This window comes from Saprolegnia diclina, assembly GCF_000281045.1.
Source record: "Saprolegnia diclina VS20 unplaced genomic scaffold supercont1.1, whole genome shotgun sequence".
NCBI classification, from domain to species: Eukaryota; Oomycota; class Saprolegniomycetes; order Saprolegniales; family Saprolegniaceae; genus Saprolegnia; species Saprolegnia diclina.
The window spans coordinates 544,716-572,558 of record NW_008246068.1 but is presented as its reverse complement, the minus strand read 5'-3'; the positions used below and the strand labels follow the sequence as shown (position 1 = coordinate 572,558).

The 27,843-nt window shown below is 58.8% G+C and overlaps 11 protein-coding genes across 11 annotated transcripts; 5 read left to right on the top strand and 6 right to left on the bottom strand.

Annotated features, from left to right (window-relative positions):
• Positions 1–1,841, bottom strand: SDRG_00188 (hypothetical protein). The gene has a single exon (XM_008605654.1). It carries the CDS (start codon positions 1,821–1,823, stop codon positions 21–23), a length of 1,803 nt encoding a protein of 600 aa, XP_008603876.1. The 5' UTR covers positions 1,824–1,841; the 3' UTR covers positions 1–20.
• Positions 1,842–3,206: 1,365 nt separating this feature from the next.
• SDRG_00187 (hypothetical protein) lies at positions 3,207–3,917 on the top strand. Its single transcript, XM_008605653.1, has 4 exons — positions 3,207–3,353; positions 3,397–3,458; positions 3,511–3,586; positions 3,637–3,917. Exons 1-4 carry the CDS (start codon positions 3,275–3,277, stop codon positions 3,876–3,878), a joined length of 459 nt encoding a protein of 152 aa, XP_008603875.1. The 5' UTR covers positions 3,207–3,274; the 3' UTR covers positions 3,879–3,917.
• Positions 3,918–3,991: 74 nt separating this feature from the next.
• Positions 3,992–4,811, top strand: SDRG_00186 (hypothetical protein). The gene is made up of 4 exons (XM_008605652.1): positions 3,992–4,193; positions 4,245–4,306; positions 4,358–4,433; positions 4,481–4,811. The coding sequence occupies exons 1-4, from the start codon at positions 4,106–4,108 to the stop codon at positions 4,714–4,716; spliced, it is 462 nt and encodes a 153-aa protein (XP_008603874.1). The 5' UTR covers positions 3,992–4,105; the 3' UTR covers positions 4,717–4,811.
• Positions 4,772–5,887, bottom strand: SDRG_00185 (hypothetical protein). The gene has a single exon (XM_008605651.1). It carries the CDS (start codon positions 5,851–5,853, stop codon positions 4,828–4,830), a length of 1,026 nt encoding a protein of 341 aa, XP_008603873.1. The 5' UTR covers positions 5,854–5,887; the 3' UTR covers positions 4,772–4,827.
• A 280-nt stretch (positions 5,888–6,167) lies between these two features.
• On the bottom strand, positions 6,168–6,877 carry SDRG_00184 (hypothetical protein). Its single transcript, XM_008605650.1, has one exon. It carries the CDS (start codon positions 6,796–6,798, stop codon positions 6,268–6,270), a length of 531 nt encoding a protein of 176 aa, XP_008603872.1. The 5' UTR covers positions 6,799–6,877; the 3' UTR covers positions 6,168–6,267.
• Positions 6,878–9,657: 2,780 nt separating this feature from the next.
• Positions 9,658–11,882, top strand: SDRG_00183 (hypothetical protein). The gene is made up of 3 exons (XM_008605649.1): positions 9,658–9,972; positions 10,025–10,225; positions 10,277–11,882. The coding sequence occupies exons 1-3, from the start codon at positions 9,745–9,747 to the stop codon at positions 11,705–11,707; spliced, it is 1,860 nt and encodes a 619-aa protein (XP_008603871.1). The 5' UTR covers positions 9,658–9,744; the 3' UTR covers positions 11,708–11,882.
• Positions 11,883–11,938: 56 nt separating this feature from the next.
• SDRG_00182 (hypothetical protein) lies at positions 11,939–13,216 on the top strand (the record flags this gene model as incomplete). Its single annotated transcript, XM_008605648.1, has 3 exons — positions 11,939–12,155; positions 12,197–12,406; positions 12,449–13,216. Coding segments are annotated over 3 exons (1,102 nt in total), but the record flags the coding sequence as incomplete, so codon positions are not given.
• On the bottom strand, positions 13,181–13,871 carry SDRG_00181 (hypothetical protein). Its single transcript, XM_008605647.1, has 4 exons — positions 13,749–13,871; positions 13,643–13,704; positions 13,514–13,595; positions 13,181–13,463 (listed from the first exon to the last, which is right to left on the bottom strand). The coding sequence occupies exons 1-4, from the start codon at positions 13,858–13,860 to the stop codon at positions 13,225–13,227; spliced, it is 495 nt and encodes a 164-aa protein (XP_008603869.1). The 5' UTR covers positions 13,861–13,871; the 3' UTR covers positions 13,181–13,224.
• A 76-nt stretch (positions 13,872–13,947) lies between these two features.
• Positions 13,948–17,781, bottom strand: SDRG_00180 (hypothetical protein). The gene is made up of 4 exons (XM_008605646.1): positions 17,122–17,781; positions 16,546–17,076; positions 15,807–16,495; positions 13,948–15,738 (listed from the first exon to the last, which is right to left on the bottom strand). The coding sequence occupies exons 1-4, from the start codon at positions 17,744–17,746 to the stop codon at positions 14,065–14,067; spliced, it is 3,519 nt and encodes a 1,172-aa protein (XP_008603868.1). The 5' UTR covers positions 17,747–17,781; the 3' UTR covers positions 13,948–14,064.
• Positions 17,782–18,598: 817 nt separating this feature from the next.
• Positions 18,599–18,941, top strand: SDRG_00179 (hypothetical protein; the record flags this gene model as incomplete). The annotated part of the gene is made up of 3 exons (XM_008605645.1): positions 18,599–18,711; positions 18,753–18,823; positions 18,865–18,941. 3 exons carry the CDS (start codon positions 18,599–18,601, stop codon positions 18,939–18,941), a joined length of 261 nt encoding a protein of 86 aa, XP_008603867.1.
• On the bottom strand, positions 18,880–27,549 carry SDRG_00178 (hypothetical protein). Its single transcript, XM_008605644.1, has 29 exons — positions 26,948–27,549; positions 26,752–26,902; positions 26,662–26,713; positions 26,234–26,611; positions 26,135–26,190; positions 25,365–26,084; positions 25,254–25,319; positions 25,095–25,204; positions 24,961–25,054; positions 24,349–24,921; positions 24,088–24,306; positions 23,752–24,039; positions 23,588–23,706; positions 23,451–23,544; positions 23,051–23,407; positions 22,938–23,003; positions 22,723–22,896; positions 22,068–22,680; positions 21,901–22,022; positions 21,708–21,847; positions 21,568–21,661; positions 21,382–21,524; positions 21,233–21,342; positions 20,708–21,189; positions 20,621–20,662; positions 19,826–20,572; positions 19,702–19,776; positions 19,583–19,650; positions 18,880–19,536 (listed from the first exon to the last, which is right to left on the bottom strand). The coding sequence occupies exons 1-29, from the start codon at positions 27,523–27,525 to the stop codon at positions 18,951–18,953; spliced, it is 7,317 nt and encodes a 2,438-aa protein (XP_008603866.1). The 5' UTR covers positions 27,526–27,549; the 3' UTR covers positions 18,880–18,950.
• Between the last annotated feature and the right edge of the window lie 294 nt (positions 27,550–27,843).

Below are 27,843 nucleotides of genomic sequence, written 5' to 3'. Positions count from 1 at the left end.
ATCTCTCTTGTCGTAAGAGATTACGCTGCCCATGCATGGTCCGAGACGAGCCAGACGTCGTCCGAGACGACACCGTCAACGTCGCGCACAAACTCAAAGTGCGCGTGCGACGCGTTGAGCAGGTGCATGCGGCCGTAGCCGTACTCGTGCTTCTTGGCGACGCTCCACGCCGACGGCACATTCGCGCCTTCGTCCAAGAGCTTGCCGGCCGTGCCAATCATAATGTGGGTTGGCGCCAATGCCTTGCCGTCGCCAGCGACTTTGCAGACGCCGCCGAGGACCGGGCACGTCCGTTCGTAGTTGTGCACGTGGCCCGTAAAGACGGCGTCGACGCCAAACTTGGCGAGCACCGGTTCGTACGCGGCCTGCGACAGCTTGTTGTACGCCTGGTCGTTCTTGGTGTCGATCGACACGTACATCGGGCGGTGGACATGGAGGAAGACCCACGGCGTCGCGGCCCGGTTCACCGCAGCCAAGTCGGCTTCCAGCCACTTGCGCATGCGGCTGCCCGCGTTGAAATCGTGCTCGCTGCTCACGACCACGTGGTGGGCCAACCCGAGGTCAAAGCTGTACCAAAACACGCCGTTGCCGTTGCTGGGCATGTGGTACCGGCGCGCGGTCGGCACGCCGCACTCGCCGCCGGAGCTCGCTTTCGCCATGTCGGGCGACGCAAAGAAGCACTTGGTCTCGCCGGACACATCGACCGCTTGCACCGACGACGTGTACGCGTACTCGTGGTTGCCGACGCTCACCATATACGGCAACTTGGCGGCAATGGGCTGCACGAGTGCCATGAACTGCTCCCAGATGTACCCGACGCTGTCGGCGTACGAGAGGTCGCCAATGTGCAAGGCGGCAACGTACTGTCCGTTGACCATGTCGTCGGCAACCCGCTTGGCCGTCGAGAGCGACCGCCCGTCGAGGCCGAGGCCGCCCGTCGCGGTGGTCCACGTGCCCATGTCGCCAAACACAAAGAAGCTCGACGGTTTGGGCGACGCAATATCGGGCATGGTAAACGTAAAGACGTCGCTCCACCCGCCGACGTCGCTGCCCACTTGGTACGCCACCTTGGCGTTGGGTGCGAGGCCAGTGAGAACGGCGTCGTAGAGCGTACCGACTGGAATGAAGCGCTGCGCGGACACCGTCGACGCCGGTGCCCCGCACATGTCGGACGCGGCATACGAGCTGCTCGAGGCAATCGCTGACTTGTCGAGGTCGCCACCGCCGCAGTTGTCGCGCGCAATGCCGTAGCGCACGCGCGGTGCGGCGACGGACCCGGACGTCCACATGATGCGCATCTCGTCGGCCTTGCCCGTCAGTGCAATGTGCACTTGGAGCGGCTCGGTGACGCCGGCCGTCATGGTCACGACGGGGCTGGTCGCGACCGTCACGAACGTCTTGGGGCTGGTTTCTTTTTGGTACCGAAACTGGTAGTCGCACCGCATATTGACGAGCGGCCCAAAGGTGAGCGTGGCGCTGGCGACCCCCTTGGTCGGCTGAAAGTCCATGTAGTCGCTGTCGACGGTGCTGTTGACGCTGGACGCGCAGTAGGCGGTGATGCGGTCGTTCGGCGTCGGCGACTCGACTTGGAAGGTGACGTTGAGGGTCGAGAGGTGCGGGATCGACGTCGACGAGAGAGTGATCGACGCGGCCGCGCTGGCGCCGAGCTGCCGGCTCCGGGCGTGGTACGCACACACATGCACGTCGTTTTCAATGCAACTATCGGCGACCGAGTGAATCGTGCCGAGGCCGCCGACCCACGACGGGCTTTCGTCCGATGCGACGGCGGTCGCCAGCGCAACAAGACACGCGGCGAACTTCATGATGAGACGTGTTGGTCGCTAATTTGAAAATGACATGGAGCGCAGGTTCATGCAGCGACTTGACGTTGCCACCATCGACATCCATTACAGGTCCATTCAAGATTCGTTGGCCCCCGGATTCGAATCTGCATCAGATTCAATGGACAACTATGGTGCAAACTGGGTCGCCAAAGGTAGTTCCTTCGAGTATCGCAACGGACGCTGGAACAACCGACACTTTCGAGCGGCAAGAAGCCTGTCTCGCAACGACAGGGACGCCTCATATAGCACAAAACGATATGAGAACGGCCGAGCTCCATCCCAGATTCGGCTGGACACGTGCGGTTGCCGCTGGTTGTGAACGAGCAGATGGTGTCGTGGGTTCAGAGGTCGCAACGCGTGAGCGCCACAGCAGCTCCTTGCAGCTCGTGCGTCGCCTCCTCCAAGTCAAGTGTGGGTGAATCAAAAAGGAATCTTCGCGCGTGTGTCGTAGGGAAGCCAGCACATGGGCTCACTCGATTTGCCGGGCTTTTTCTATTTTGCGTATAGATTGCATGTGACGTCGTGTCTAGGAGGTTGACCACCGTGTTCGAACTCCTATCTGTGAGCGACAGGGTCCGGCGCCAGCATGGGATACAGCGGTAGCGACCAGCATTCCCATTTGCATCGGAATGGCTTGGACCCGCCTCACGAGCCGCCAACCACTGCTTACTCCAGAAAGCTGAGGTCAAGATCGAGTCCAAGTGGCATAGCTAGGAACGCGTTGACGGGCGAGAGAAGCTATCTATGTATCGAGTGTGCGGTCTACGATAGCATGACCAGACACGAACGAGCTCGGGTATTGCGGCTGCTCGTATTGGTAGAATACCGTGGTTGAACAACCAACTCCACTGTAGCGTCTCGAGCCCCTGGCTCGTCAGTCCAATTCCTCCACGTTGCTTGTTCAAAGCCAGCAACGAGGAGGAAATTTCAGCGTCGACCTGGTGATTTATTGCTGGTAAAAGCTTCCGCGGCTGTCTCCTATCACTCCAATCATTCAGGAATGATAGATGGTCCACAGTGATGCATGTGCGTCGTAGTCCAGCCCGTAAGAAGTGCGTATATTGATCATTGCACAGTGACGTTGTCGTGCGACCACAGTACATTTTTCCTGGCCGAGCGATCATTTCACAAAATTATATTATCATTTCGCAAGACTGGTCGATCAACCTGATCGGAGGACAACGCGGGGTGTACCGTAAGAACCAGGTTGCTTCTCGCTACTCGACCAGCAAATCAGCGCGCGGAAAATTGGAGAATTGCGTTCTTTGCTTGTCGAATCGCGTGATAGCATTTTCAAGTGCGAGCACTTGAAGTGCACGTGCACGCGTCCATAGCCTTTCCGCAATGCGCACTTCAACTTTCCGCGTCTAAAAACGTGGCAGCTGGATTGCTGTTGAACCAGCGCACTCTTGAAGTTACCACCTCGCGCCATGAGCCCTGCGTTGCCATCGTCCAGCGCGTACATGCCCCCGTTCCACCTCGCGATCGCCGTCCACGATCTCCCGCTCGGTACAATCACCCTGCCGACCTCCCGCTTTGACATCTTTTGTAGCCACAGCATTTTACAAAGATGCGCTCGGCTGCACGGACGGCGCGTCGTCCAAGTACTGGCAGGTATGACCTCGTACACTATGTCTTACGACACACAAGCAAATGGTCTCTGCAGATGCTCAACATGTACGGCCACCAACTGGTGCTCCACGATGCGGGCCCTACCTACCGGGCGCTAGAGATCGTCAATGGTACTGCAATTTCGCCCGCCAACATGCCTGTACAAAGTCCTCTCAAATAGAGCACGACGACGTGCCCATGCCCCACTTTGGCTTGTGCTTGACCGTGCCCGTGTTCCACGCGCTCTGTGCCCGGGTCGCGTCACACAAGGGCGTCCAGATCGTACACAAGCCCCACGTGCGGTACGCTGGTCGTCCCGGGGAGCAGTGGAAGATCTTTTTTCGCGATCCGAGTGGCAACAACCTCGAGTTCAAGGCGTACGTCCACCCCGAAGCGATGTTTACCGCTTACAGCGAGACGTAAATCCATCTGAATTTTATATATTCTTTTGATTTGTGTCGATTCAGCTCGATAGATTGATACAGTCCAAGCTGGGTATGTCGCTCGGGAAACGCCGGGACGGTCATTTTCTAAGGAGCAAGCATACGCAGCAGGACGAGTTTAGCATCGAGCGTTGGCAAGGCGCCATCATCCGCGTATATTTTTAGGCCAACGGCGCGTTGGTGTCCTTGGCCAGTGGCCAAGTGACCATGTCGAAACCCGAGACTGTCGATGAGAAGCAGGCGGCACCAATGGCGCCGTTCCATCTCGCTGTGCCCGTCCACAGCATGAAAGAAGGTACAATAGCTCACATTTGCTCAACCTCCAACCCACGCATATGTCGTTTAGCCAAGCACTTTTACGGCACGATCCTGGCGCTCCAGGAAGGTCACGGGACGACCCAGTACCAGGTACCAGGCTCCCTCCGACATCTCGGCTGATCGCTGATCCAATGCGAATAGATTTATAACATGTGGGGACACCAGCTCGTGATCCACGATGCCGGCCCGACGTACCGGTGCCTCGACTTGCCCGTGGGTACGAACTCGTATTTGCGGTGGCGCCGACTACAAGTCGATGTGTAGCTCATGATGAGATTCCCATGCCGCATTTCGGCGTCTGCTTGAGTGTCCCCGAGTTCCAGTGGCTCGCAAAGCACCTCACGACCCAGCGAGTGACCTTCCACATCAAGCCCCACGTGCGCTACGAAGGCACGCATGGCGAGCAGTGGAAGATGTTTCTCAAGGACCCGAGCGGCAACAACCTCGAGTTCAAGGCACTGCGTGACGCCACCAAGTTGCTCGCCAAGTACGACGTCTAGCGTATAGTTTCGAGTGTTCGCGATCGACGTGCTTTCCGTGCAAGAGTGTGGACACTATGTCTTAATCAAAAATTGTAGATTCATTTTCTTACTAAGTCTATACATGTGTCCTCAATCGGACACGACAAAGAACGAGTGCTGGTTGCGGATCGTCATGTGGCACTCGAAGGACGCAAATGACGCGGACGCCGAGTCGTGGGCGCGCACCGTCGGCGGCTCGCGCTTGACTTTGTAAAATTCGTCAAAGCCCGTGAGATAATACCCCATGACAAACGAGGTCGCTGCACCGCTCGAGTAGGGCAGCATGCGAAAGCACGCGCGCAGAATCACGGCCGACGACGAACTCATCGTGTCGAGCGAGAAGAGGTGGCTGTCGACAAACAAGAACGGGATGTTGAGGACGCAAAAGACGGTCACGACAAGCCGAATGTTGCGAAACGAGTGGCCGTCGAGGACCGCGTCGCCGATGCTGTCCTTGATGTCGTCGCCGCGCAGGTGCAGGGCGACCGCGACGCCCATCGGATACACGATCGAGACCATGCGGATGACAAAGATGACCATCGCCGTGTAGTACAGCGTCGTCGTCAAGTCGTTTTCTTGTGGCTCATCGTGCTCGGTGAGCTCGACGTAGCTAACGGTACCGACCGGCAAGAGGTAGAGGAGCGCGAGGCCATAGCAGGTGAGGTTGTAGCGCCGCATGGCGCGGCGGCTCTCAATGGCCGAGCGCGGGCGAAAGACCCATCGCTGCAGCTCGTAGACGGACGCAATGAACCACGAGCAGGCCGCGATCGTGCACGAGTCGGACACGACGCGCGAGAAGAGGATCGTCGGGACGCGCAAATTGGGCACACGTCCGTTGAGGTACATGCTAAAGGTGTACACGAGCCGTACGAAGAACCAGAGGCCTTTGCTCACAAAGAACATGAAGAATGTGCCATGGCACGCGTTGGCGTGGACCGACGCCCACTTGAAGACCGTGAGGCACGTGACAAAGCACATACTGGACGAGAGCGCGAGCGCGACCGTGTAGAGCATGATCATCTCGATCGGCTCCTTCGGATCGGGGCCGGCGCTGGCGTCGCTGAGCTGGCGGCCGCTGGCCACGGCGAGCGCAGCAGCCATCTCGTGCACGCTCATCGTGTTGCAACTTGCCACTGACCATTTCACGGCTACTGCCTCGGCTAAGTACGCACATGGCATCCGGTTAAGAACGCCGTGACATGGAATGTATCGTAAATATCTCAAATGAGCTGCATTTCTCAATACTCGCTCAATTGGGTGCCTGAATCCATGTCAGGAGGAGGTCCAAGCTTGTCCGTGACTCGGCCGGTGCGTCGACGAGCCGCGAGACCGCCATAGCTCACCGAGGCGGCGGTGAGCTGTGCAGCGGCGTGTAGCGACGAACAATACGCTCCAAAGTATGCCGGTTGCCTCGTGCCAGAAACAGTGGATGAAACACGTTAAAATGCACTGTATTGAGAATAGAGACGAGACATCAACGGGGTCGTCAGCACCCAGTAGTAGGACCGATCGACTAAACGTTCGATTGGATTACGCGAGGGCCGCGGCCACCGTGGCGACGGCCGCCGAGAGCGAGAAGGCGGCGAGCGCGTTGGCCGACGACGGCTTGGCCGTCGGGGCAGAAGTCGGGGCCGTGGTCTTGGCCGCGGTCGGCGCCGGCGTCGTGATCGTCGTGCCATTGGTGGGGGCCGTCGAGTTGGAGCTGCCGCAGCCTTCGAGCGCATCCTTGGCGCCGTCCTTAAAGTTGGCTTCGATCGAGGTGCTCGGGATCATGTACATGCAGTCGGGGAGCGCGGCCATGCCGGTAAAGTACGTCTTGCAGCCGGCGTTGGCGCAGAGCTTGGCGACCGACGCCGGGTTTTTCGCAAAATACGTGGCAAGCTGGTCGAGGGTCGGCTGCGCCGTCCACACGCTGGTGCACGCGGCCGGCGGCGGCGTGCTCAAGAAGGTCTTGATCGTCGCGGCTTGCTCCGTGCTGCAGTCGACGTGGTCGCTGTGGTCGTGGCCTTCGTGGGCGAGCGCAGTGGCGGCGAACGCAGCGGCAATCGTGAGGAACTTCATTGTGGTTTTGTGAAAAGTTGAAAAGTGATGGGTACACAAGTCGATCGGCCGAACGAGCGAGCTCCGTCGACAGGCGACGGGCCATTCATTTCTTTCACAGACGAGGGTTCGTAGACGCCGTCGGATTCTGCCCCGTCGGAGACCCCGTCGGAAAAGGCGGTTGCTGGATGGATGTCTTGTGGCTGGGACACGAGTGGAATTGCCTAGGATAAGTACATGCCTGTCGTCGCAGCTCGTAACATGGTCGTGATACGGCGTCGGCACGGCAGACATGCCACACATTGTCGGTTGTCATTCTGTCATTACGAGTGCGGCGTATCGGTTAGTGTGGACGGCGCCCAATCAACATGCATTCGAGTTCACATGGGGTGGCCACGACGCTGGCATGTCCTGTTCGTAACTGCCGTACTTGAATACGGCAATTCGTCACTTGTGTGGCAGCCCCGACGTTCGCTGCCGTGCCTTTCCGCGCGATTGGACAGTTAGCGCGTAGAAGGGTCTCAACGAGCGATGTGCTTGTACAAAGAGCTGCGTCGTCTGATCACGCAAGCGACGTCGGCCCCTTTGTGCGATGTGCGTGGACGCACCGTTGATCTTGCTCAATCGCGTATTGTTGCAACGAGATATTGCTCGCTGCTCTCGGCCACGACTCGTCACCATTATTCTTGTCCAGTGTCCAGTGCTATCCACGTTGGTTTCATATATTGTTTACAGATCGAGTTCTCCTTCATGTGAATCAACGACTCAAATTTCACCTCGAGATCCGCATGCCTAGAGTAGCAACAACGCGCGGATCTTCTTCTGTCACGCAACGCGATGCACGACGCTATAACCCACGCGCGTCAGCTTTCGACGACCGAGTCGACAGAAACGTGGCTGCGATTGAGCTTGACGAAGCATCGTCACAACGACAGTGGACAGCAAACGGCATGCCATCAGCAACGTGCGACGCGAGGAAACCGCTTACTAGATAACTGGTATTTACTGTATGAAAACGCTCCGTGGACAGCTTGTTCAAATGCTTCAGGTACCGAGATATAGGCAAAGGATAGCTTACACGTTACTGCGATTGGCTTCACAAGGAATAGAGGACTAAGCGTACACTTTGAAGTAGTATCAGAGTAGCCAGTGAGTATTCTGTGGACGAAACAGGACATGGCGTTTTGGCGTGTCGAGTAACATTCGGAGCCATAACGATCTTTTCGCGATCCAACGCTCCACTCGTAACAGAATGCGACGGCTGTGATGCAAGATGCTCTAAGTCGTCATTCTCTACAAAGCCAACTCGTACGTCGCACGCCCGAACAAGCGCCGCCCGAAAAGCTGTGCTGGTCGGTACGTATGTGCCGTGAGCAAGACGTCCACACTCAGGAGTCACAAACCTCGACCTGGCCACGAATATGACCAGAGATTGGGTGTTTTGCGTGGAAGGAAGTCGAAACGACCTATTCACGAAGGGGCGTTGCTTGCGAGCCGTCGCAGAGCTAGCATTCTAGATCTCAACTCCTAACAAAGTAACCCGCCTCACCTCATCCGAGGTCGTGGCGGTAATGAAGGCATTACGCCCATTGCCCCTGAGCAAGCTCGCCATTGTGAAAACTGCGCGTTTGACGCGCCCGCCAAGAGAAACGAGCGGCGTTAGCGAAGAGATGGACCGGATCAACTCGTGTAGGTCGATCACGCAAGCGACAGATCATGCCCCGTAGAATACCTCCGAAGCGTTCAGTGCAAGCATTGAGCCCTCATGCACCGACATATGCGGATACGCTCAGATAAAGATATTTGCCCACAGCATAGGACGATCCTGTAGGTGACTTGACAGTTCTTCGTTCGTGATGGACCGTTACTATAGCCTTACTATTAGTCGGGGCTAGGTGTGATAGGATACAACATGCGCCTTTGTTGCTCGTTCGTGCTGCATTTTGCAAAGACATTCTGGTGTGAATGTGACGTGCGGCCGACGCGTTTCCCACATCTTTTCGTCTACTTGGTGCTTCCAATTCCTAGTCGTGCAACCACAGGAGCGCTGCGTCGGGATGATGAAGAACATGATGCTGATCGAATCGACCCTTGGCGGCCTCGACCCGACTTTATGACTCGAGGAATTATACTCGTATATGCGTGCTCAATACGGTGCCATAGGGCTGCGAGGGGTAAAGACAAGGGTTGGGGCAAAAAGAAAGGGCACCACTTCATGGGCAAGCACGGAGCCGCCAGAAGGCGTCCGTGGACCCACTCTGAGATGGGTAAAAGGACGTGGCGTCGGCCAAATACGTCGAATGAGTGAAATAGGTTTTACACTGGCCCATTGTCCAACGCTGGGGTATTGCTGGGTTCGACACCATGCCGACCGTCTCCCGCGACCACAAGCGCCTGAGATTTGTCATTTCGGATCAGGTAATATACGCAATCGGGTCAAGAGCGAGTAGTATCCACGGGGTACAAGCTGTCGTTGCCGTCGGAAAATGAGTGCAAAGAATCACGATACCTCTACCACATGCTTCAACAAGACGGATGCACATGCCTGAGATTCCTAGATGCTCGGCGACCTACCTCAGGCTCTCGTCGAGACCTATTGACGATGCAAGCCGCTGAACACTGCTTTGCCTCGGGCATCAGACACGCATTTCCAACACAAAATCTTCCGAGAGAAAGGGCCGTCTGGACGCATCTCGGGTCCCATCGCACGCATGATTTAGTCATCAAGCATGGTATATGCATGCACGCCAGCTCCAAGCACTACTGTGGGGCGTTTGTTTGTTTGTCCCATGTCCGTCCAACGTGCCACGTACTTTCACCCATAAAACGCGTTTAACCTCAAATGGTACTTGTGTCGCAGTGCTCAAAGACACGTTCAAGGCGATCTTGGCGCCAAGAGCACGACGTAGGCGTCGTGGCCGATGTGCCAGCGTCTCATTTTGAAATTCCCTTTGCATCCCACTCACTATGGCACCGATCCTTGCCGTTCCGGACGAGCGCGCGCGCCTCGTCGCAGCAGCGCTCGCCATGCAGCTGCAGACGACAGCAGCCAAGAACCAGCGCAAGAAGATGCTGACGACCATGGAGGCGCTCTCGATTGACGTCAAGAAGACCGTGACCGTGGTCAACCAGGCGTCGTTGCTGCAGGCAGCGCAAGTGCGACTGCGCGACGCGACGTTGATTGGCCTCCATACGGTACGTAAGCATCAACCAAGCCAGACGCTAACCGACGCATGCACGTGAGTAGGAGCCGGCCATGACGACGCGGAAACCGGAGGAGCCCGTGTCGGTTGTCGTGCTTGCGATGCGCGATGCGAGCGGCGTCGAAGAGGTGTTTCTCTGGGATCTCCTCGCGCTCGACCCGATGGACTGCGACGACGCACTCGCCGAGATCTTTGCATCGCACAATGTCGTCAAGCTGGGCCATAGCATTCTTCCGACACTGCAGGTGGGCACTGGCGCTCTGGACTGTGAACCGATTAACGATCTACGTGTATAGGCGCTTCACGAGGCGTACCCGTCCGCCGCCTGCTTCCAACAGCTCAGCCACGCCGTTGAGGTGAACGCGCTTTTGCAGCGGCTGACCCACTCGGCGGTCTTCTTGAGCCTCGAGAAGCTCGTGACGGTGTGTTTGCGCCGACGCCTTCCCAAAGCGCCCCACGCCGAGTGGCACCTGCGACCGCTCTCGGTGCCGCAGCGCACCCGGGCCGCGCTCGACGCGCTTGCGCTGCTCTGGCTCCACGACGCGATGGTCGCGCACCTCGACGGCACGCTAGCGTCGCTCAGCACGACGTACGACGTCAGTGGCAAGACCAAGGTGGCCTGCGCGCTCTGCAAGCGCAAGTTCAAGTCCCCGATGGCGCTCAGCCAGCACGCAACGACGTGCGTGCCCAAGCCCAAGGTCGAGCTCCACTGCGCCAAGTGCACGCATGTCTTCCGGAGCGAAGCCAGCCTTGTGCGCCACCACTGCGTCCCACCCAAAGCCGCCGACCACAAGTGCGCAGTGTGCAGCCGCGCCTTCTCGACCAAAGTCGGCCTTGAGCACCATAGTGCGACGCACCAGCAACAAGAACCAATGGCAGAACCCAAGGCGCCCAAGGAGAAGAAGAAGCTCGCGTGCGGCCACTGCACCCGCAAGTTCAAGACGCACGCGTCGTTGAAGCGCCATACGGAAAACTGTGACGCTGCTAAGCCCAAGCCAGTGGCAGTCGAAGCGGCCAAGCCCAAGGGTACAGCTGCCACCAAAGTCGAAGCTACCAAGGCACAGGAGCCCGCCAAGATCGATACTGCCAAGCTTGTCACTGCAACGCCGGTGGTCAAGGTCGAAGCTGTAAAGCCCAAGGAACCGGTGGCGAAGGCGGATGCCGCCAAGGCCAAGACCACCGCCTTACCCACCAAGCCGACAGCAACGGGACATGTGGAGGCCATCAAGCCGAAAGAAGCTCCGGTCATCTCGGCACCGACACCAAAGGTCGAGGCGCCGGCACTTGCCCCTAAGAAGGTCGGATCCACCAAGCTCAAGAAGGTTGAATCCAAGGCGGCCCCAGTGGTTGCGCACAAGGCAGAGACCCCCAAGAAAAAGGTCACCGCCGCCAAGACGACGTCCCCCAAGCAGCCCAAGAGTGTTGCTTCGGGCGCAAAGCCGACGGTGGTCGTTGAGAGCGCCGACTTCCTCTTGGATGCGCCGGTGTCGCACGACGCCGTCAGCTACCGATACCTCCTCAACGTCGGTGTCAACCTCCACACTGTCAATCACGCCGCACCGAGCAACGTGGTGACAACCGCGTCTTCGCCAAAGCTGGTGTCACAAGCCTCGACCGTTGCGCTCAGCCCCGACTCGAACAACGACTACCTCCTCGACGCCTCGATGACGCACGATGCGGTTGCGTACCGCTACAGCCTCGGCCTCACGTCGCAGCCCGTGCAGTAGTCCGCACATACACATCGAGTAGTATAACGTAGCAATAGGTCATCACTCTACATGTTGATGTTCTATGTGGACCGTGGACGGATGCAGAAGATCGCGAATCGGTGGCCTGTCAGCACCTTTTTCCAAACGAGCATTTTAAAATCCATTTAAACAGTACTTTATACGTATACAAATGACAAGCTGCATCATTCTAATCGTATGACTCTTTTATATAATACAAAGCGCTGCATCCATGCCGCGACCATCTGTTGGCGCCCACACCAACAATCAACGCTCGACTGTGATGTTGCCGCTGCCAGGATCCAAGGCCGAGCTGCAGGCCGCACTCAATCGCGTGCCTGTCCTCACGCTTGGCGCCAGCACGCGCGTCGTCTTTGTGCGCAATCTCGCCGAGCTACAGACATGCCACGAGCAGCTGCGAACGGCCATGCTCGTGGGCTTGGATTCGGTACATATCACCGCGACCTCGCGCATCTCACGCCTCTCTAGGAGACGCGCCCGGTCTTTCAGAAGGGCGCACCTCGCCAGCCCGTATCGCTGTTGCAGATCGCCATGCGCGATGCAGCGTCGGCAGCGGAGACGGTGTTTATTCTCGACTTGCTCGCACTCCCCAAGGCGAACGTGACGTTGGTCCTCGCCGAGCTCCTTGCGTCCACGACATGCACCAAGATTGGCCAAGGCTTCGAGACCGATCTCAAGGTACTATTCGCGATATTTCTGCACGTTGAACATCTCTTGTAGGACTTTGACGACGCGCTCGTGGTGCACCGCTACATCGAAGCGACCGACCTCGCACGGCTCACGCTCGGACACACGGCACTCATTAGCTTGCAAAAGCTCACGTACATGGCCCTCGGGCGGCGTCTCACCAAATCCCAGCAAAAGTCCAACTGGAACCTCCGCCCGCTCAAGCCCGCGCAGCTCACGTACGCGGCGCTCGATGCGGCCGTCTTACTGCACATCTATGACGCGATGCTCGCCGAGACGTCGAGTGAGGCCGTGGCGTCCGTCGTGCAAACGCTCGACCGCTCGGTGCAGTTTGTCTGCGACAAATGCGGCGCAACGCGGCCGACGCTCGAGAGCCTACGCCAGCACACACCCACGTGCAAGGCGGTGACCGCCAAGACGCTTCCGTGCGGGAGCTGCCAACGCCGGTTCCGGACCCAAGACGCGGTCGCGGCGCACATCAAGACCGCGCACGGCCCGAACGCGCCGCCGCTCAAGCCCAAGCCCAAGCGCAACAAGAGCCGGACGTGCCGCGCGTGCCAGCACGTCTTCAAGACGATTCCGGCGCGCGAGAAGCACGAAGCCACCGTGCACAAGATCAAGATACCGCTGCGAACCGAGACTACAACGAGCGCGCATACGACAGCGAGCGCCGACGAGGCGATGACCGTTGACGTTGATTCGCTCTAAGTACCCCGGTCGCTACGTTGACACACTGTATTACACAACAACAAGAACGGAATAAGATCTGGGATAAGATGGATATACCCTTTTCATTACAACCACGAGTCCTACTTTTCAACGTACTTGGCGAAAAGGTTGGCAGGGTTGGTCATGGCCTTGAACTCGAGGTTGTTGTTGCTCGGGTCCTTGAAGAACATGGTCCATTGCTCCCCTGGACGGCCTTCGAAGCGCAGATGCGGCTCGACGACGAAGGGGATGGCCGCCGCTTGAACGCGCTTGGCGAGCGCGTGGAACTCGTCGACCGTCAAGCACACGCCAAAGTGAGGCACGGGAACGTCGTCCATGTCTACGTAGGATGCTCGTGACGGAGCAACCTCGGAAAAGACAGCGTCATACCAACGGGGTTGTGGTAGTCGCGCCCGCGGTACTCGGGACCGACGGCGTGGATGACCAGCTGATGTCCGAGCATGTTGTAGTCCTATATCCGACGCCATGAACCAGCATGCGATGTCGGAGCCTTCGTACCTGCCAGTGCGCCGACGACCGGCCTTCGGTAAAGCCGAGCTTGCCGCCGTAAAAGGCTTGCGCTATCCAAGTAGATGAAATCGGGTGCGACGGGGCGCACAAGTACCTTCCGCGAGGCTGTGCACGGGCACGGCCAAGTGAAAGGGCGCGACGGTCGCCAGTCCGCGGACCATCGCCGCCCGGCGCGTCGTCGTCGCCGTCAGTCGCTGGAGCATCATTCGTGTTCGGCCGCAAACTGCAATCTCAAAAATCGAAGCCACGGCCTACATTTCAGCCAATCAGCACTTGAGAAACCGCCACTTCAACTTGCTGTTGCCACCAAGCTCATCTGTAGCAGAGCGGTTCCGGCGTCGTGCGATATTGTCATTTCAAATTGGGCAATAGTGTCATCAATCAATACATAGTCTAGTCAGTGGGTGTATCTACTTGGCCTTGCTGTGCCACGTCGAGGCGTCGCCCTTCCACCACGGACGCACGGTCGTGGGCTTCTTTGACTGCTTGGTGGTGTTGTACTTGCCGCCCTCCGACTTGGCGCGTGCGAGGCTTAGAATGCGGCGGCGCGTCGGTGCGTCCAGGTACGTGCTCGTCGGGCGCATGAGGAGCTTGTCGCTAAACGTCTTTGTGATCGGGAACCCGTGGTCTTCGAGAAACAAGGCAAACTTGGCGACCTTGTCGGTCAAGTCCGGGTCGATCGTGCGCGCTTCCGGCGTCAAGCTAAACGCCAGCCGGCGGTTGAGCTCGCTCTGGAGCTTGCTGTCAAACCGGTTGCGGGCGACGTCCTGGAGGATCTGGCGCGCGCCGTCCGGCTTGTTGAGCACCATGCAGCTCTCGAGCGCGAGGCAAAACACTTGGCCGTTCGGTTCGACGAACCGGTGGCGGAGCGACTCGAAAATCGCAAGCGCGTGCGCGTGCGCGCCGCTGTCGACGCAGAGACCCATGCCCAGTGCGTACTGGTTGGTATCAAAGAGGCGGCGCGGCGACGTGAGCAAGTCGCGAATGTGGTCGTACTTGCCGCCGTTGCTGTAGAGGATGATGGTCGACTCGACGACCGAGTCGGTGTTCTTGACGTACGACCGCTTCTCATTGTAGAGGTCGAGGAGCGCCGTGCCGAGGTCGTATGCGCCGTGGTAGCTGAGCTGGTCAAGGAGCGTCTCGAACACATGGCCCGTGACGCGGTACCCGTTCTGCAGGAGGAACGTGCACGCATCCGCGGCCTCCATGGTCGCTCCGCGCTTCAGGAGCCACTTGAGCGCACTGGTTTGCATAGCCGGCGAGACGCGCTCCACGATATGCCCGTGCTTTTGGTGGGCGTGGCCTTGGGCTTTGAGAAAGTCGACGACGGGCTGCGGCTGGTTGCACTGGAGAAACGTGAGGAGCGCGCGGTCGCCGGTGAACTGGAACTGCTGCATCGTCGCCAGTACGTTAGTCACGTCGTTGGCAAGGATGTACGACTTGAGGAGCGACTCGACGACGCGGTCGTTGACCTTCTTGCCGTCTTGCGTCATGGCGGCTTGGATCGCGGCGACACGGTCGAGGCTGCCACGGCGCGAGTAGGCGCGGATGATCGCGTTGTACGCATACGAGTTGGGCGTCATATCGAACGCCTCCATGTGCTCGTACATGGCGATGATGAGCGCGTCGTCGCCGGCGGTCGCGGCCGTCGAAATCACCGACGAAAAAATTTCCGCCAGCTCGTCGACGTTGTACTTGCTCGCAGAGATGCACTCTTCAAACGACGCGAGCAGCGTAGGGATCTGGTCCGTGCGGCCGAGGTTCGAGTACGCCTTGAGCGCCGCGACAAACGCATAGGCATTCGGCGTCAAGTTGAAGCTCGCCATAGCTTCAAAGAGCTTGAGCACGACCTCGTCGTGCTTGTACTGCGCAAAGGTCGAAATGATGACGGAAAAGACGTCCGAGACGTCGGTCGAGTCGACGATATCTGCGTGGTGCTCGCTGAACATGGCCAGCATCTCGTCGGCGGCCATGATCGCCGAGTGCTCGAACCCGGACTCCAAGCTCGCAATCACAATGCACTTGTACGCGTCAATCGGCAGCGGCAGCTGGTTCTTGGCCTTGAGCGCATACCACAGCCGCGCCTACAGCCATGTGAGTGTCTGAACCATGAGAATGAACGAAAATGCATCCAAATCGAATGAAAATGTACCATGAGGTTGTACTTTTCGGCGCGGAAGAGCACTTTCATGGCGTTGCAGACGGCGTACACGTGCTCTTCATTGATCGTACCAAACGAGACCGTCTCGAGCGCGAGGCTGTACGCGATGCGCCACTCGGGCGACTCGTTCGTGTTGTTGGCGAGCACCTGGAGGTGGTACGGCTTGGACCGAATGTGCGGGTCAATGTGCATCGCGTGGGCCGAGTTGATGGCGAAGCGCGCGACGGGCCAGTTTTGCGCGTCTAAGAGCTTGGAAATGACGTCGCCGATCACGCCTTCCGGGCGGTTGAACGCCTTCGGGTCCATCTTCTTGATGAGGTGGGCGACGTCGTCCCAGCACGCGTGCTTGACGTACGCATCCGACGCCGCGCGCACCGCCGCGTCGTTGAGCGCAATGCCGTTCTCGAGCATTTCGGTGATGCAATCGCGGATGTACCCCGTGTAGTCGGCGTTGGCCTTGGAAAAGCCCGAGATCGCGCCCGAGTAGAGAAGGCTCTCAGAGCCCGGGAGGTGCGATTTGGTGTGTTCAATGAGCTTCTTGAGCGAGTCGACGTCGCCGCAGCTCGCAAACGCACCGGCCGCACTGGCAAAGGCCGGCGCCTGGAGGTTGGACACGTGCCGCATCATGAGGTCCCAGTACTTGACAATGTCATGGCGGTTCTGGTCCACAGACCGGTCCACTACAAATGTGTGTCAGCCTGCAGACTCGTGACATGTCAGCATGACATACCCGACGAGCGCGCGAGGGCGTTGAAGATCGCAATGTACGTGGTCGCGTCTTGCGGGCACCCGTTGGCGCGAATGAGCGCCTCCATCATCTCGATGGCGTCGGCCGTGTTGCCCTTGCGGCCGTGGGCGCGGATCGCAAAGCTGTAAGCGGCCGGCGGCAGCACGTCGTAGTGCGACTGCAGCTCGTGGAACGCGAGGAGGAGGATATCGAGCTCGCCCGTAACGACGCAGTCGCTCATGATACCCATGTAGGTCGCAATTGTCGCTGGGCGGTCGCGCGACTGGATGCGGCGCCAGATTTCGTACGCGCCGTCGCGGTTGTTGGTGCGAATGTAGGCGAGGATCATCTTGGAGAGGCAGTAGTGGCTTGCCTCGACCTTCTTGGCTTCCATGTCGGCAAAGAGCTCGGTCGCGAGCCAGAACGCCTTCTTCTCGCAGAGCGCGCCGATGGTCGCTGCGTGGATGCTCTCACCAAGCACAATGCCTTGTTGGTTGCAAAGCGAGAAGACGTGCAGCGCCTGGTTCATGCCACCTAGTGTATTTTCAGATTCAGATTCAGAGGGGCCGAAATATCTACCGAGCGAGATGTGGGCGCGGACGAGCTGCGTGTAGACTTCGACGTTGGGCTCAATCCCGCGGTCTTGCATCGTGAAGAGCGCGTGCATCGCAAAGTCGGCGCGCTGGCAAATGCCAAAGCAGCGGATGAGCGCGGCGAATTCGTCGCAGCCGAGCGGCGTCGCCCACGCCGCGTGCTCACCGAGGCTCTGCAGAATCTCTTCGGCGTACGGGATCGAGCGAAGGCTGCAGCACGCGTCAATCATTGAGTGGTACGCGGCCAAGCTCATGGGCTCGTTGGCTCGAAGACGCTGGATCCCGAGCTCCACGAGCTTCTCGGGCTGGTTGAGGTGCATGTAGAGCTGTACAAAGAGGTCGATGGTCCCGGTGCTTGGCACAATCTTGTCCTTCTCCATTGTGTCCTTGAGCGCCTGCATCGCGTCAATGCGGCGGTCGCGGCCACATGCTTCAATCGCGAGCTCATACGAGAGTGCGTCGGTCTTGCCCGCCTTGTCGAGCTCGGACATGACTTGCAGCGCGCGCTTCCAGTCGCCCTCGGACGCGTACTCGCGCAGGAGCGCCGTGTGCGAGCTGAAGGCGCGCGAGGCCCTCGCGGCGCCCAGCTGCGTGATCGACCGGCGCAACATGACTCTGCTCGACGTTGAGGTTCTTTGGATCTGCGCGACCAATCTCGCGTATCCGGATCAAATGGCGCGACCGGCCAACCAATCAAGAGCAAATACAGTTGGCCATTCTATGACTTGATTATAGTATACGCGGGATGCAGGATTTAATGCTACCGCGGTACAAGATGCGCCGCGACACCCCTTCGTATCCGTAATTCTTGGACGAATACTGAAATAGTGTACGTTTTTGACACACGACCTCTGAACAACAACACCTTTTCCTCTCCGGAGCACAGCACGTCAGCATGTATAATGATGACGACCTGTACACGCGACCTCGAGCTGCACTCGATGCTCACGGTGTCTAGTACTCAACGTTGAGGCATTTATCTAGTCGACTGTGCATGCATCTAGTCGACTAGGATATGATTGCAACAAGATCTTATATTCGCCCTTTTCATGGCAAATGCCATCTCTTCGTTTTGGTCGTTATCATCAGCAACACGCGGCACAGCACAACTACTAATGTACTAGAGTGTAGTAGCTAATCTTGACCTTGCACCGCGGGTGACTCGGTTTCTCTGCAATCGGCCTCGGCACTCAGCGTTGAAGCACTAGAATGAAAGCGACAAGGCGCACGCAAACCCCACCCGTTGGGGAAACCGGAGCACCCTTTTACGCTTGGGACGAGGGCGTCGCGTCGGCGACCTTGTCGTCGTCGCACAATACACCAGTGTGCAATTTCGCACATCTTCTAAAATGGCGCGGGTCCGATATCACACTATATACGGCGCAAACAGCACTGTATATCCGGTCTATCCGGCAATTCGTTCCAGTTGTCGGCCCGTTGTCCACCACCGAGAAGAAGCCAGCATGGGCCGCCGCAAGAAGTCGACCAAGAAGATCGTGACGCGCAAGAAGCAGGTCGTGAGCCGCGTCTTCAAGTGCCCGTTCTGCTCGCATGACGAGAGCGTCGAGTGCAAGATGTACGGCCCACCGTCCTTTTGCCGCTGCTAACGCCATGTAGGGACCGCGACCGCAACATTGGCCATCTCTCTTGCCGCGTCTGCAGCGAGTCGTTCCAGACCAACATCAATTGTACGTTCTGGCTGCCATCCTGCCATCTCATGCGCCCTTAGATTTGAGCGAACCCATTGACGTGTACACCGACTGGATTGACGAGTGCGAAGCGCTCCACAACGAGCAGGCGAGATAGATAATGCGTCTACGTCGATCCCTTCGTCTCTGCAGTTGGCTTGGTCTTGGTCTTGGCATCGCGGGCCTTGGACTCGTCCCGTCGCTGCTGCAGCAAATGCACTTCGCGCGTCCGCCGGCCACACTCGATCTCCATGGCTTCGTACTCGGGCGTCTGCCCCAACGATGCGTAGTGCGTCTCGAGCCGACCCTTGAGCGCTGCAAGCGCCTTCTTCTCCTTGTGCAGCGCCACGTCGTCGTCGTGGTGATGGAGCTTCTCGGCTTCGCGGGCGGCGCGCTTGGCGGCTTTGGCCGTCGCCTTGTCGGCCGCCTCCTTCTCCAGCCGGTCCTTCTCGCGCTTGTTCATTTCTTGGGCGTACTCGAGGAGGTTGGCTTTCTGCAGCGCCGCCATCGCAACGGCGTCCGCGGCCGCATCGGCGGCCGCCTTTTCGGTCGCTGCCGCCGACGTCCGTTGCTGCTCGAGCTTGGCCAACCGGTCGGCCTCGTATGCAATCGCTGCGTCTTCGGCCGCCAACGTCGCCGCCGCCTTGAGCGCGCACGCGCCTTTGGCAAGCCCCGTGCAAATGGCGCGGAACCTCTCGACGTCAATGGGACCGCTACGCGCGACTTTGTACAAGGGGCTGCAGGTTGAAGTCGACGCACCTGAGGTCGAGCTGGAGTTGTTCGAGAGCGAGATCGACCACAAACACATCGCTGAGCACGGCGACCGTCTACGGCAGCCCACGCGGTATCAGCGAACAGGAAAGGTCATCGGTGGCTACGGCTTTGATGGCGGGAGGGAACGTTGCCCACATATCTTTGGCGACGTCGTGCAAGCTCGCGAGCAGCGTCTCGGGCTACATACGCTCGTATGGACAATATTGTCTATAAAATTGGACAACGTACGCTGGTGGAGCTGCTCTGGAGGTCGGCGAGGCGCGTGGTATCGACAAAGTTGTACTTGGTGTACCAGCGCTTGGTCGCATTGAGGTACGCCTTGTCGTCGGCAAGGTACGTGGCAAGGATGGATTGGCTCTCGACGCTGTTGACGACGATCGTGGTCCAGAACGCTCGCTCGTCCTGGAGGCAGTAGCGGCGCCACCACGGCGGACGTCGACGGAGGCGCGTCGGCGCATGCAGCACCCTCGCGTTGGCCGAATCGAGCACGTCACCGATCAACGACGCGTACGTCAGCGTCACGGCCGCGTCGACCACGTGCGACTCAATGGCCACTTCCAAGAGCACGTAGTTCGGCAGCGGCGACACAAAGCGCTGCTCAAACTCAAAACGTTTCTCAAACGTACCACGATCCGTAAACGGGAACGGCTGCACCGTCGATGTGATCGGTCCGGTCGTGTAGTTGTGCAGCTCAAACGTCGAGGTTTTGTCTTTGATTGTCGTCTCGAGACCAAAGCCCATGTTGCCACTGAGCACTGCCACGTCCCGACCGTCGATCTTCTCCTTCCACTTGAAGAGCAGCGAAAGGAGCTGGCCCAGCTGCGACGGACATGCCACCCAGTGCGCCTGCAGGTCCAGCGCGTTGTACAACAGCGGCCGGGCGGCTGTCAATGGCGCACTCTTCGGGGTCGTCAGCAGCAGCGGAAACTCCATGACGAGGATCAACGCCCGGACGCTCTTCTTTCGAAGCAAGGTCTATGTATTGTCGACCGAGAGCAAGGTAACATCATTGCAAATCTGTACCTCAAAGGCCAGCCACTGGGCCTCGCTAATCGTCGGTCGCGCCTACTCCCTAGTACGTGGTAGCCGGTCGTCGATGGTGGCGCGTACCGTCGGTGGCAGTGGCGTCGAGAGGCGTCCGTTGCACGAAATGACATCACCAACACGCGTGCTTCGCAGGTCAAACACAAACACACCAATGTGCTCGAGCCGAAGCGCATAATAGAGCGGAAGGTCCGGCGTCGTCACATGGGACTCGGCGATACTCCCTTGTGGTTCGTCCGCGTCCGAGGCGTCGGGGCCCCAGCCCAAAGCACCTTGGTACGCTCGCCACACGTCCATGGCGATCTCGTGGATGTAGCTCAAGATTTCGAGCGTTCGCAGGCTCATATCTTCTTTGAGCAGCAAGTCGGGCGACCGGCCGTACGTCGTCGCCACGTCGGCTTGCCCGCGGACCATCCAGTTGCTAATGCACGCAAGGACGTGGCGGAAGTGCGGCACGTTCCACGCTGCCCAGTACTCTTGCTGGAACCGACGGCGCAATCGCGGACGCAGTGTCGCCACCACCTGCGCTAATGTGTCCATGGGGCGTCCTACAGCCGCGCCTGTCATAAGGGTATCGGCTCTGGATCGTACGGTCGCACTCGTCTTGGAGCCAGTGGGTACACTCGGCGGCGGCTTCTTGAAGTGGCACTTGGCCGCCAACGTGCAGCAGCACATCGAGACCGTGCCACGGCACACGAAGCCTAGAGTTAATGAGAATACATCGTGTTCCCACTGTCTACCGTTGCAAGAGCAGGTCCCACGAGTTCACGACGGCCGGATCCCGAAACTGGATGAGATTTGAACTCACAGCAACCATGTTGAGGACACTAGTGTGCTCGGACGGGGTGTGAAACGTCCCACATCGCGTCTCGTCGTCGAGACCCTACCCCTAGGAGCTTACCAAACGCAACATTTGAACAACGTACTTCAAAACGGTAGGTGTAGCGCCGATCGACGTCGAGGGTCGCCAAGAGAAAGACCGAGGGCGTGTACGCCTGTAGCTCTTGCGTCACCCGCTGCCTACACAACGGTAGTTGGTCGGTACCGGAAACGAGCGTGCTCGTACTCGTCGCCCGAGAGAATGTCGAGGACAATGCACGTAATGGCGCGGGCGGCATTGACTTCGAGGAGCAGCATCGCTGTCACAGAGTACTTGTCGGTCTCGCGGTCTTGGACCACACGGAGCCGACCGAGAACAGGCCCGAGCTACGGCCGTCGTGAGTGGTCCATGACTCGATCGATAGAGAGCAGAGACGCACCAGCGCTTTGCACGGGATGTTGTAGGGCTCAACGACAGGCTGCATGTGACACTGGACACGATCCAGGTCTGAAAAATACGCAAACGACACAAAGCTCTGGGTCGCGTCCGCGGCGTCATTGCCTACCACCACTCGTATACGTAGGTTCAACTAGTGAGTAGATGTACCTTGCTTGGCATACAGAAACCTCTTGGTGATGGCGCCGCTCGGTGGGTACAGCGGCGTCGACGACGCGCGTGTCGGCGTAGAGATCGACGCGAGCTGTTGCAACCCACAAACACCTTGGCTCCGCTGGTCAGTGACGAGGTACGTTGTGAGCGCAGGGCCCAGCGTCACGAGGTGTAGCTCGCGGTCGGCTCCTGGCGCCTGGTTCTTCCACTCAAAGAGCTTCTCAAACAGCCGGTTGACACCGACAAGGTAGAGGGGATTGAGCGCAACTTCAAGCGCGTCAAAAGCGAGAACCACGAGAAGCACCTTGCAGCCTTGCTTGGCGTAGAGGAGCGCGTCGTCCAGCGTCAGCCACGCGCCAGGCGGCAGCAAGTTATTGGTTTGCGTCACCTTGGAGAGGTCAATGTCACTCGACTTGGGGACTGGAGCTGCCGCTGTAGCCTCCTTGGGTGTGGCGTGCTGGTTGAGCACGACGAGTGTACACTGGCCGTAGCTGGCAAACATGGAAGTCCGTGTTGCTGTGAGCGACTCGGGTGGGTTGACGTCTGTTGCCAGCTGGTTGGCGTAGAGCAGCCAGACGTTGTACGCAGTGTCCCGGAGCAGCTGAAGCACCTACGCTCCCTATCAGCACTGCATGTTCAAGTGCGAGCCGACCCGCGCCGCCTTGGCTGCGTCCAGCGTCTCGTCGAGCCGCCCTTCGATCACCGACAAGCGAAAGTACAAATCCATCTCGTCAAAGAGCATGACATTGCTGCAGTTGCGCAGAGCGTCTCGAAACGGCGGAATGTTCCACTGGACGCGGTAGGCTTCTTGCATCGCGTGCTGAAGCTACAAAAAGCAAATGAACCGAGTCACGACGGACCGCGTACCTCGGGGAGCACCGACGCCCAGTGCGCTTCGTCCATCGCCACAAGCCGCATGACAATGGTCGCCAACTACAAACCACTTTTGTGTGATTGCATCCAAGACCGATAGTCGTTACTTCAGCATCGCTAAAGGCGGCGCGCAAGTTGACGTGGCCGCCGTTGTGTACAAGTACGATCGGCTTTCGAAGCGGCGCCGATGTATGGTCGACGTCGGCGCGCTGCCAGAGGTTGGTGGCGCCGTCGACGCCGAGGATGTCGCCGTTGGTATGGGCCGTCGCCGCCGCCTCTGTAGCGTTGATGGACCGACTGCGCAAGATGTCTGCCCATGATGATGTCGACAACATTGCCGTGCTAGCCGCCGACCGCGTCAACACGGTTTGCCAGTTGGTGTCGTGGACGGCGAGCATCGAAAAGGCATATGGCGTCGTGGCAGGCGTCGTGAAGCGGGTCACGACCGACGCTGGTGCGATACCCTAACCCTGGTCACCGCACGACCAAAGAACCCGTAGCAAGTACCTCGAACGTGACAATGTACTCGGTCGCGGGTGTGAGCTCCACGAGCGAAAAGGCGAGCGGGGTGTAGGCTCGAAGCGCACACGTCGCCGTGATGCTAGTTTGGTTCAACTTGACACATGTGTACTTGTGTGGCGTACCGGTCGGTCGCGAGTGGTGTGGTGCACACGCAGACGCACGCTTCAACATCCCGGTCGACTTCGATGAGGATTCGAATTGATGTCGGTGTGAGTTTGCCGAGCACGGGGCCGACAAGAATCTACACGCGCCATTTACAAGATGACGGTAGGATCGAGGACATCACCTTGGCGTTGGGCTGCGCCAGCTGATGTCGGTGGAGTCGCCACCGCGCTTGCGTCGCATGCGGCGTCAAGATCGTGCTCGCATACTCGGGTGACGCGCCAAAGACGTGAGTAAAGGCCACTGTGCCGTCGCAGAGCGCGCCCGTCGTATTGGGCAGCGTTGGAAGGTCCTCGACTACGCAAGCGACAGGACCGACGACAACTTGCGTCACCGAGACGCCTGCGTGTACGAGCGTGGTCGTCGCACTTTGAGGCCCCGCACAGACAAAGATGAGGTCGCGCCCCGGCACCTACAGTGAACGCATGATCCCCGTTCGTGAGCACAACAGGTTATCTACCGCTGCTTTCCATGCAAAAGCCAGGGTCAATAGCCGCTGTTGCTCGGTTGGGTAGAGAACCCACTCGAGCCCGAGGTAGCGAGAAGAAGGCACCTCGTGGCGATGTTGATGCCACACGATCGGCGAGCTGCATGAAATGACGGTGCAGCAGAGGCCCACAACCTGCGTGAGCACACATTCAACGAGCTGCCATTGAGTGGGACTCAAAAACTCGGGCGTCTAGTCGAATTGAGTTGGATGATGCCATCGACAATTGCGTACATTTTGAAGGTAGATGTCGGCATTCGCCAAACAATGCTCGAGCACATCGAGGTGCAAGAACCCGATGCCGTCTTGGCAGTGGTAGCCATACCGGCGCAACGGGTCGAGCGTCGGCCAGAGACCGTGGCGCTGGTAGGCAAAGGCGACTTGGCGCGCCCACACGACCACGTCGCGGCTGATCGGCTCGTTGACAGCACTCCAGTCGTAGCCGGTCCCTAAAAAACAGTGGCTGCCATGCGCCAAGACAGCCGCGTTGTCTTGCGCATTCCACTGCGTGACAAATGTCGCTCGAAACAACTGCTTGACGACGCTTTCGGCCGTCGTCGGCGCGCCACGCCAGTGTGCCATCGCTGCGCATATCGACGCGAGGCTCAGCGACGTTCGATGGAGGAGCACCGTAATGTCCGTGGTCGGCCACAACGTCATGCTTTCGCGGTAATCGGGCCAAAACGAATCCACCGGCTGGAAGGCCCGGTTCTCAAAGGCATCGTCCCCGCCCACCCACGTGACGTGCAATGACGGCGCTCGCTCGTGCGGCGTCTGAACATAGATGGGCGATGCGCAGCGCAGCCCCTACACTTCGTGACAACAGGCGAGGCGGCACGTTCTTGCCTGCAGTGTCACACGATACCGCCGTTGCGGCTGCAGATGGTCAAACGTCAACACCGCGGGCTCGGCGCGATAGAGTCGTTCGCGGCAGACGTACCTAGCGTGAATGAGGAAGCTCGGAAACCAACGCTACGCACCGCGCCTGCGTCACAATGTCGATGGCCTCGCCAAGAACCACCGCGTCGGCGTCAAGCTCAATCAAAAGCTGGGCGCTCCGCGCCGTGACGAGCCCGACAACGGGACCTACCTAAGCCAAGACAGGGAGCCGTGGCGCACGCAAACATGGTGACAAGTACCACGATTCGCGGTGATATAGCCCACCGCGCAGTCGCAATGCAGTGTGCAGCAACGTCGACCGTTGCCTACAACCAGCATCCGGTATACTGCCCAATGAACGGACCACGTACATCTACTTGGACTTCCAGCTGCCCGAAATGTGTCTCCCAGTGGGACGACGTGTGCTCGACAGTATACTTGTTGACGTCGTACGCTGGGTACCCGTCCATAAGCTGTCCGAGTGGCCGCCGTTGTCGCAGTGCACCGCATAATAGCTGCTGAAACGAGTAGGATGTTCCCTTGACATGAACGGTCGATGTTGCCCCCGCGCCGTGGGTGGGCGCCAGCAATACGAGCCGCCTTGAGGAACCTTGAAGAAGCCAGGACGACAAGGCGCCAAGATGACGACTGGTCGACGCAGGGTGTTGCGGCGCTTCCTCCAGAGGGAACAGCGGCGATGTCGTTAGCACCACGCAAACCGACGATGTCGTGGCACGTAAAAGGTGCTGAAGGGTGTCGGTGCTGGTAAGTGTCGGCGGTACGTATATCAGCGCGATGGGGCCGCGACGGTACAGTGCGAGCTCGTCGTTCGAAGACTCTGTCGTCGGCGGATAGAGTGCGGTGACATATCTCGTCCACATAGCCTGAACGCAGGTCTCGAGCCAAGTACGGGAGGCTTGTGGCAGTGTCTTGAGCTGTGACATATGCGAGTCGTCAAAGCCGCCGTAGAGGGCATCCTTCCATCCAGTGAGAACGAGGTTTGAAGCGGTTGAGGCAACGTCGTCGAGGGGTGCCCACACCTGACGACAATGGCACTGGATCGCGTCCGTCGTGCTTTGGACGGACGCCAACTACACGTTAACGTATTTGGCACCAACCGCCAAAGCTCTGAAATGTGTACATTTTGGAGGTCGAGGAGGTCGAGGGCGTGCAGGATCATTTCGGGCGAGAAGGTACCTACACCCTTCGTTCGTGCAGCCAACGATGATGTTGAGTTTACCAAAGTGCCAGTGAAGCATTAGCCGGGGCGACGTCGTGGCCGCCGAGAGCTCGCTGGCCGTCGCCATCGAGAGAGCATCGTGGGACGGCAGCAGCGTTGGCCCCAAGTGATTGAGCACTGTGATACGCAGTGTAGTTACAGTGGGCGGCTGCGTCGCGACGCGGGCAGTTCGTGTGTTGGCATCGCCGGTTGCAACGCCTGTGAGCCCGATCAAGTACGTGGCGCCGGGCGTGAGCGCTGTGAACGCCACCAGCACAGGCTCATGCTCCGCGACAGTGAGGACATGAGACTCTGCAAGACGCAACCTGCGGGACGCCGTGTCGGTTGGCGGGCAATGAGGGTCGACGACGGCTTTGTCTTCAAAGGCGTAAAAGGTAACTAGCCACAGATGGCTCTCACAAAGTCGATGCAGCTCAAGGAAGACCCACCGGTGGCCGCCGTCGAAAACTCGTACAGGACGTCGATGGTCGTATCCGACACCTGTCGCTCGCTCAGCACTGTCTGACGCTACCGCGTACCTGGCCGACGATCGGGCCGCAGAGCACGCGGACAGCGTCAAGGGGCGGCGACGGCGTCTGCAGCGCCAACTGGTACCGGTAGTACGGGTCCACTTGTCGGTGGGCGAGGCGGCTCAAGCCGTGCACTAGATGGTGCAGTCGGAGCGCACATCTAATCAAAAGCATATTGATGATCGTGAGACAGTGAATACCGTACGTGAATCGCTGCAGAAGCGACTGCGGGTCGGCGTGGAACGTCGCCCAGTCCAGGAACTGGTTGAAGTTCATTTTGGCACCAGCAGCGACGCCGTGGCGGGCAAAGCCATCGGCACTCATCTGCGTGATGGCGTCGAACGTCGGCAATTCCTCTACAAGCCCTAGCTTGTGCAAGCCGCTCGTCGCAAGCGTCATGAGAAGGCTAAGCTCTTCTTGGTCGATCTCGTCCTCGACGTCAAAGTCGAAAAGGACAAAGAGGAAGTGGGCCTTGGCGCGGAGAGTTCCGCGGCTTAGCAGCGTGAACGCAACGAGAAACTCAAGCATGTCCATCGCATCGCGCGCCTCGGTCGTGCTGCGCTCCATCATGCGCTCAAAGAAGGCGCGGACCTCGACCTCGTCGTCGTCGGAAGGGATCTCGAGCACGAAGAGCACCTCGTCCAGCGTGAGTGCGTAGCCGCCGTCCGTCACGTGTGGGTTGACGTAGCGCCGATACATCTCGTAGACGCGCTGGACGCGCGCCAACGTGAAGCGCTGGTTGAGGAGGTAGAGCTCTTCCGCGGCCACGAGCACGGTGTCCATGCGACTTGCGATCTTGAAGCGGCGCCAAATTCAATTCGTAAGTACGATATTCGTACTTACAGAGTGGCTAAAACAACCGCACTTAACCAGCATCCGGTTGGATTCGGTTAGCGATTGCGCTGTGAAGGAAGACGCAAGGTGGCAGTAAGTTGGCGCGTCCGTTGGCGCTGAGACGCTTTGTGAGAAGGAGGATGAATGGAGCACTGGCTCGGTTAGACTGCACTTTGTAGCTTGTGCGAACGCTCTCAGTCAACCACTGCATGAACCCTAACCGCAGCCCTAACCCCAGTATCAAATGATGCTCCCACAGATCGTCAA

What these genes read in the sequence shown, in the direction of transcription:
- SDRG_00187 (XM_008605653.1), top strand. Translation starts at nt 3,275, where the DNA reads ATGAGCCCTGCGTTGCCATCGTCCAGCGCGTACATGCCCCCGTTCCAC. An exon ending in CGTCGTCCAAGTACTGGCAG is followed by an intron (nt 3,459 to 3,510) that starts GTATGACCTCGT and finishes TGGTCTCTGCAG; the next exon opens with ATGCTCAACATGTACGGCCA. An exon ending in GGCGCTAGAGATCGTCAATG is followed by an intron (nt 3,587 to 3,636) that starts GTACTGCAATTT and finishes CCTCTCAAATAG; the next exon opens with AGCACGACGACGTGCCCATG.
- SDRG_00188 (XM_008605654.1), bottom strand. Translation starts at nt 1,823, where the DNA reads ATGAAGTTCGCCGCGTGTCTTGTTGCGCTGGCGACCGCCGTCGCATCG.
- SDRG_00183 (XM_008605649.1), top strand. Translation starts at nt 9,745, where the DNA reads ATGGCACCGATCCTTGCCGTTCCGGACGAGCGCGCGCGCCTCGTCGCA. An exon ending in CGTTGATTGGCCTCCATACG is followed by an intron (nt 9,973 to 10,024) that starts GTACGTAAGCAT and finishes GCACGTGAGTAG; the next exon opens with GAGCCGGCCATGACGACGCG. An exon ending in GCATTCTTCCGACACTGCAG is followed by an intron (nt 10,226 to 10,276) that starts GTGGGCACTGGC and finishes CTACGTGTATAG; the next exon opens with GCGCTTCACGAGGCGTACCC.
- SDRG_00186 (XM_008605652.1), top strand. Translation starts at nt 4,106, where the DNA reads ATGTCGAAACCCGAGACTGTCGATGAGAAGCAGGCGGCACCAATGGCG. An exon ending in CGTCCACAGCATGAAAGAAG is followed by an intron (nt 4,194 to 4,244) that starts GTACAATAGCTC and finishes TATGTCGTTTAG; the next exon opens with CCAAGCACTTTTACGGCACG. An exon ending in GTGCCTCGACTTGCCCGTGG is followed by an intron (nt 4,434 to 4,480) that starts GTACGAACTCGT and finishes GTCGATGTGTAG; the next exon opens with CTCATGATGAGATTCCCATG.
- SDRG_00185 (XM_008605651.1), bottom strand. Translation starts at nt 5,853, where the DNA reads ATGAGCGTGCACGAGATGGCTGCTGCGCTCGCCGTGGCCAGCGGCCGC.
- SDRG_00181 (XM_008605647.1), bottom strand. Translation starts at nt 13,860, where the DNA reads ATGATGCTCCAGCGACTGACGGCGACGACGACGCGCCGGGCGGCGATG. An exon ending in CGTGCACAGCCTCGCGGAAG is followed by an intron (nt 13,705 to 13,748) that starts GTACTTGTGCGC and finishes CTACTTGGATAG; the next exon opens with CGCAAGCCTTTTACGGCGGC. An exon ending in CGACTACCACAACCCCGTTG is followed by an intron (nt 13,464 to 13,513) that starts GTATGACGCTGT and finishes CATCCTACGTAG; the next exon opens with ACATGGACGACGTTCCCGTG.
- SDRG_00184 (XM_008605650.1), bottom strand. Translation starts at nt 6,798, where the DNA reads ATGAAGTTCCTCACGATTGCCGCTGCGTTCGCCGCCACTGCGCTCGCC.
- SDRG_00180 (XM_008605646.1), bottom strand. Translation starts at nt 17,746, where the DNA reads ATGTTGCGCCGGTCGATCACGCAGCTGGGCGCCGCGAGGGCCTCGCGC. An exon ending in CGCCCTCGCGCGCTCGTCGG is followed by an intron (nt 16,496 to 16,545) that starts GTATGTCATGCT and finishes ACACATTTGTAG; the next exon opens with TGGACCGGTCTGTGGACCAG. An exon ending in CCGAAAAGTACAACCTCATG is followed by an intron (nt 15,739 to 15,806) that starts GTACATTTTCAT and finishes ACATGGCTGTAG; the next exon opens with GCGCGGCTGTGGTATGCGCT.
- SDRG_00178 (XM_008605644.1), bottom strand. Translation starts at nt 27,525, where the DNA reads ATGGACACCGTGCTCGTGGCCGCGGAAGAGCTCTACCTCCTCAACCAG. An exon ending in CTTTTGCATGGAAAGCAGCG is followed by an intron (nt 24,040 to 24,087) that starts GTAGATAACCTG and finishes CGTTCACTGTAG; the next exon opens with GTGCCGGGGCGCGACCTCAT. An exon ending in TGGCGCAGCCCAACGCCAAG is followed by an intron (nt 23,707 to 23,751) that starts GTGATGTCCTCG and finishes TGGCGCGTGTAG; the next exon opens with ATTCTTGTCGGCCCCGTGCT.